Below are 6,000 nucleotides of genomic sequence, written 5' to 3' on the forward strand. Positions count from 1 at the left end.
GTTAAAGAATCTTCTTTTCCCAACTCTGTGATAATATTGCTTTTTTTTTTTTTTTTAAGATTTATTTATTTGAGGGGTGCCCGGGTGGCTCAGTCAGTTAAGCCACCAACTCTTGGTTTTGGTTGGTGTCATGATCTCGGGGTCCTGGAATCAAGCCCCGTGTTGGGCTCTGTGCTCAGCATGGAGTGTGCTCGAAATTCTCTCTCTCTCTGTCCCTCCTGCTTGTGCTCTCTCTTTCTCTCTCTCAAATCAATCAATCAATCAATCTTAAAAAAAAGATTTGAGAGAGAGAGTGACCACACAGAGGGGGAGGGGCAGAGAGAGAGAGGGAGAGAGAATCCTAAGCAGACTCCTGCTGAGTGGGGAGCCTGTGGGTGGAGGGGGGGCCTCAATTTGACCTGCTGAAATCAAGAGTAGAATGCTCAACAGACTGAGCCACCCAGGTGCCCCAATATTGCTTTTATGTAAGTTGTGGTTTAGGCCAGCCCGAATAGATCAAGCTCGGAATCCCTTTCCTTTATCAGGATTTTTTCTCAATTTTTGTCCCTGTCCATAGCTAGAGGTAACCCTTTCCTCTCCTGCAATCCTTTACCATTTTTTCTCTTTCTGTTATGGTACTTATTTCTTTATTTTGTTAATTTATGTATCTTATCTTTTCTACTAGATCAATTAGATTTGTTTTCTTCAAAGTGAAGATAGGCTATAAAATCAATTCAGTTGGTTATGATTAATGTTTTAATAGTTTAAATAAATTAGAACAGGAAATATCAATGTATCATATCTTGTATTTCATGAAGCTTTGGTTTTTATTTGTGTGTATGTGTGTCTATAGGGTCAAATATGTATTTCTAAAATTTGAAAAACTATTATAGCTTATGCTTTTGAGAATAGGATGTGTTTTATAATTTTTTTTACAGCTCTGTATGCATAGAATGATGCCATATAGTACAATATATAGTTTTGTTTTTTCTTCAACATATGATACTTTACTTTGGGTTTCTCAGTTCAAAAGACTTTGTGAGATTGATTAACAATCTGAGTACTAAGTATTGCATCTTCATTTTGCATTTTTTTGCATTTTTTAAAAGATAAATTTAATACATATGTGACCCTGAAAGTGCAGAATGTGAAGAGCACAACTGTAGCAGTTCGTGGTGATCAGCCTTCTTGGGAACAAGATTTTATGTTGTAAGTACTTTGCAACAGCAGCTGCCTACAATATTCTTTATGAAAACTACAGAGTTACAGAAACAAGTGAGGGGTAGGGAGGGGTGAAGTACATCTGCGGTTTTGTTCTCTCCTGGATTTGTAATTGATTCTACATTATGTGAAATACGAATGCAAGTAAACTCCCAATTCATTTACGTGGGTAAATATACTGCCTAGTCAGATTTTCCCAGTGGTCAGAATTAGGATATAGTACAATGTATTTAGCATGATATTAAACATAATTTAAATCTTGCTTCAATTCTCAGAAGGCTCCTTGAAGGAATGTGTTATGTGCGCTCGTGTGTGTGTGTGTGTGTGTGTGTGTGTGTGTGTGTAGAGAGAGAGAGTGTATGTGTGTGTGTATAAGCAGGTTACCTGCTTTAGAAGATGAGGATTTCTGTGCTTAAAATCCTTTTGCTTTATGGAGTGAAATGTCCTACCTTCTTCTAATTAATAAAAATGAGTAACCATTAGAATTTCTTAGATATGACATAAAACATAGTATATTATTGTAAGCTCTGGCTTTAAAAATTTGACACTTTCTTTTTTTCCTCTAAAATTTCAGGCTTTTTTTTTTTTTTCTGCTCTAGAAAAGGGGAGAAAATGTAGAATGTCATTTTGAAGGGCTACACAAATCATTGAGCTTCTCTGAGTGCCATTTACTTTACCTGTAAAGATCTATCTTTCTTACACGGTTATGCTTGTTTTCTGGGAAGTTAGGCAGGAGGGTCAAACAAGAAAATGTATTAAAATTGCTGTGAGTTTTGAAGTGGAAGTGAAATTGCTTTACAAGTTTTGTAGTGCATCTCAGAGGCGAAAGGGATGATTATTTTCATGTAGATACATTTCAATCCTTTGGGCTTTTAATATATTGCTGCTTATAGTACCATTTAGGAAACTAGATTATAAATAGTTTAAAGGTAAGATTATGAGTGGCTGGGCTAATGAGACAGTAGCAGAAGGGATAGAAAAGGATGGAAAGAAGGTGTTAAGGAGGTAGAATAGTCTTGCATGATTGGGTAGGTATTGTGTTACTCATTAGGATAGGGGACATGATAAGATCAGTTATGGAAAAAGTTATATTTGAGGTTCTTACAGGACCAGTAGGAAGAGAGGTACAGAAGATAGTTAGGAACTTGAATCTGGCACTCGGGAAAGAAGTCAGCGTTGGAGAACTATTTTGGTCAGTTGGAGCTGTAGGCGTAGATGAGGAAGCTTAGAGAGATGGTGAGTAAATTGAGAACAGGCCCTGGGGTAAAGCCTGGAAGGGCACCAGCATTTAAAGCGGGACAGAGTGGGCTAAAAAGGAATGAACAAACAGATAGAAGGAAAAGCAGGAAGCTGAGAGAGAACTGGGGCTTCAGGGAGAAAAAGGGCCATTGTTGTCACGTTTCTCACTGGTTGCCTCTCTCTCAAGATTGTAAACCTCATTCATTCCCTTTCTCAGTTACAGTGACGTGAGAGTGAGACTATGTGTTTCTTTCTCTATACCTGTGCTGTGCATAGTTAGCTATGAGTGGTTTATTCAGGTCTCTTCCCATGGTTATTTGGCATATAAAATCCAGCAGTCCTACTTCCTTCTGACTTCCAACTGGCAGTAATAATCACTTACTGTTATAACTGTTCCCGTTGTGTGAAACCTAGCGATCTTCTGTAGCCTCTTATCAGCGTAATTAGCTTTATTATTATGTGTTTATTTTCCAATTTCCCATAGCACTTCCTCTTTATTTATTTTTTTAATAGTCCATATACTAAATAGTTTTAATCAACTATGATGAAGACTCACCCATTTAAATTATTTTGCTTAGAGAATTTTTAAATTTTAAATGTGACTGTTCACTTGTTTTTTTTTTTTAATGTTTTTTTATTACATTATGTTAGTCACCATACAGTACATCCCTGGTTTCTGATGCAAGGTTCGATGATTCATTAGTTGGGTATAACACCCAGTGCACCATGCAATATATGCCCTCCTTACTACCCATCACCAGTCTATCCCATTCCCCCACCCCCCTCCCCTCTGAAGCCCTCAGTTTGTTTCTCAGAGTCCATAGTCTGCCATGCTTCACTCCCCCTTCTGATTACCCCCCTTTCTTTATCCCTTTCTTCCCCTACTGATCTTCCTAGTTCTTATGTTCCATAGATGAGAGAAATCATATAACTGTCTTTCTCTGCTTGACTTATTTCACTTAGCATTATCTCCTCCAGTGCCGTCCATGTTGCAGCAAATGTTGAGAACTCGTTCTTTCTGATAGCTGAGTAATATTCCATTGTATATATGGACCACAACTTCTTAATCCAGTCATCTGTTGAAGGGCATCTCGGCTCCTTCCATGATTTGGCTATTGTGGACAATGCAGCTATGAACATTGGGGTGCATATGGCCCTTCTCTTTACTACGTCTGTATCTTTGGGGTAAACACCCAGTAGTGCAATGGCTGGGTCATAGGGTAGTTCAATTTTTAACTTTTTAAGGGACCTCCACACTGTTTTCCAGAGTGGCTGTACCAACTTGCATTCCCACCAACAATGTAGGAGGGATCCCCTTTCTCCACATCCTCTCCAACAATTGTTGTTTCTTGCCTTGTCTATCTTTGCCATTCTAACTGGCGTAAGGTGGTATCTCAGTGTGGTTTTGATTTGAATTTCCCTGATGGCTAATGATTTTGAACATTTTTTCATGTGTCTGTTAGCCATTTGTATGTCTTCATTGGAAAAGTGTCTGTTCATATCTTCTGCCCATTTTATGATTTGTTTATTTGTTTCTCGTGTATTGAGTTTGAGAAGTTCTTTGTAGATCTTGGATACCAGTCCTTTATCTGTGGTGTCCTTTGCAAATATATTCTCCCATTCCGTGGGCTGTCTCTTAGTTTTTTTGACTGTTTCCTTGGCTGTGCAGAAGCTCTTTATCCTGATAAAGTCCCATAAGTTCATTTTATCTTTTATTTCTCTTGCCTTTGGAGATGTGTCGTGAAAAAGGTTGCTCTGGCCGATGTCATAGAAGTTGTTGCCTATGTTCTCCTCTAGAATTTTGATGGATTCCTGTCTCACATTGAGGTCTTTCATCCATTTGGAGTTTATTTTTGTGTATGGTGTGAGAGAGTGGTCAAGTTTCATTCTTTTGCATGTAGCTGTCCAATTTTCCCAGCACCATTTATTGAAGAGACTGTCTTTTTTCCACCGGATGTTTTTTCCTGCTTTATCAAAGATTAGTTGCCCAAAGAGCCGAGGGTCCATTTCTGGGTTCTCTATTCTGTTCCATTGGTCGATGTGTCTGTTTTTGTGCCAGTACCATGCTGTCTTTGTGATCACAGCTTTGTAGTACAGCTCGAAATCCGGCATTGTGATGCCCCCAGCTTTGTTTTTCCTTTTCAACAGTTCCTTGGAGATTCGGGGCCTTTTCTGGTTCCATACAAATTTAAGGACTATTTGTTCCAGTTCTTTGAAAAATGTCCTCGGTATTTTGATCGGGATAGCATTGAAAGTGTAGATTGCTCTGGGTAGTATGGACATTTTAACTATGTTAATTCTTCCAATCCATGAGCATGGAATATTTTTCCATCTTTTTATGTCTTCCTCAATATCTTTCAAAAGTGATCTATAGTTTCTAGCATATAGGTCCTTTACGTCTCTGGTTAAGTTAATTCCAAGGTAACGCATGGTTTTTGGTGTTATTGTAAATGGGATGGATTCCCTAATTTCTCTTTCTTCAGTCTCGTTATTCGTGTATAGAAATGCAACTGATTTCTGGGCATTGATTTTGTATCCTGCCACCTTACTGAATTGTTCTATAACTTCTAATAGTTTGGGAGTGGATTCCTTTGGGTTTTCCATATAGAGTATCATGTCATCTGCAAAGAGAGACAGTTTGACTTCTTCTTTGCCGATTTGGATACCTTTGATCCCTTTTTGTCTTCTGATTGCTGTTGCAAGGACTTCTAGTACTATGTTGAATAATAGTGGCGAGAGTGGGCATCCTTGTCGTGTTCCTGATCTTAAGGGAAAGGCTTCCAGCTTTTCCCCATTGAGAATAATATTTGCTGTAGGCTTTTCATAGATGGCTTTTATGAGCTTGAGAAATGAACCCTCTATTCCTACTGAAGGGTTTTAATCAGACAGGAAAGGATGCTGTATTTTGTCAAATGCTTTTTCTGCATCAATTGAGAGGATCATATGGTTCTTGAGTCTTTTCTTGTTGATATGATGTATCACATTGATTGATTTGCGAGTGTTGAACCATGCTTGCATCCCAGGTATGAATCCCACTTGGTCATGATGGATAATCCTTTTAATGTACTGTTGGATTCTATTAGCAAGGATCTTGTTGAGGATTTTGGCATCCATATTCATTAGAGAAATCGGTCTGTAATTCTCCTTTTTGAGGGGGTCTTTGCCTGGTTTGGGGATCAAGGTAATATTAGCCTCATAGAATGAGTTTGGTAGCTTTCCTTCTGTTTCTATTTTTTGAAATAGCTTTAGGAGAATAGGTATTATTTCTTCTTTGAATGTTTGGTAGAATTCCCCAGGAAAACCGTCTGGGCCTGGAGTTTTATTATTTGGAAGGTTGTTTATCACTGACTCAATTTCTTCATAGTTAATTGGCCTATTTAAGAAATCTATTTCTTCCTGTTTCAGTCTTGGTAGTTTATGGGTTTCCAGGAAGGCCTCCATCTCTTCCAGATTGCTTAATTTATTGGCATGTAGATGTTGATAAAAGTTTCTAATAATCCTTCCAATTTCATTGTTGTTGGTCGTGACCTCTCCCTTTTCACTCATAATTTTAATAATCTC

At 38.1% G+C, this 6,000-nt stretch overlaps 1 protein-coding gene across 5 annotated transcripts in view; it reads left to right on the top strand.

The window, feature by feature from the left end:
- UNC13B (unc-13 homolog B) overlaps nt 1–6,000 on the top strand; it is a 220,767-nt gene that overhangs the window by 53,964 nt on the left and 160,803 nt on the right. For all 5 annotated transcript variants that reach the window (XM_019809869.2, XM_002929194.4, XM_034664078.1 and 2 more), the window contains exon 3: nt 1,089–1,188. In XM_019809869.2, coding sequence (XP_019665428.1) covers nt 1,089–1,188 — 100 coding nt within the window. The remainder of the gene's footprint in view (nt 1–1,088; nt 1,189–6,000) is intronic.

This window comes from Ailuropoda melanoleuca, chromosome 7 (genome assembly GCF_002007445.2).
Source record: "Ailuropoda melanoleuca isolate Jingjing chromosome 7, ASM200744v2, whole genome shotgun sequence".
Lineage (NCBI taxonomy): Eukaryota > Metazoa > Chordata > Mammalia > Carnivora > Ursidae > Ailuropoda > Ailuropoda melanoleuca.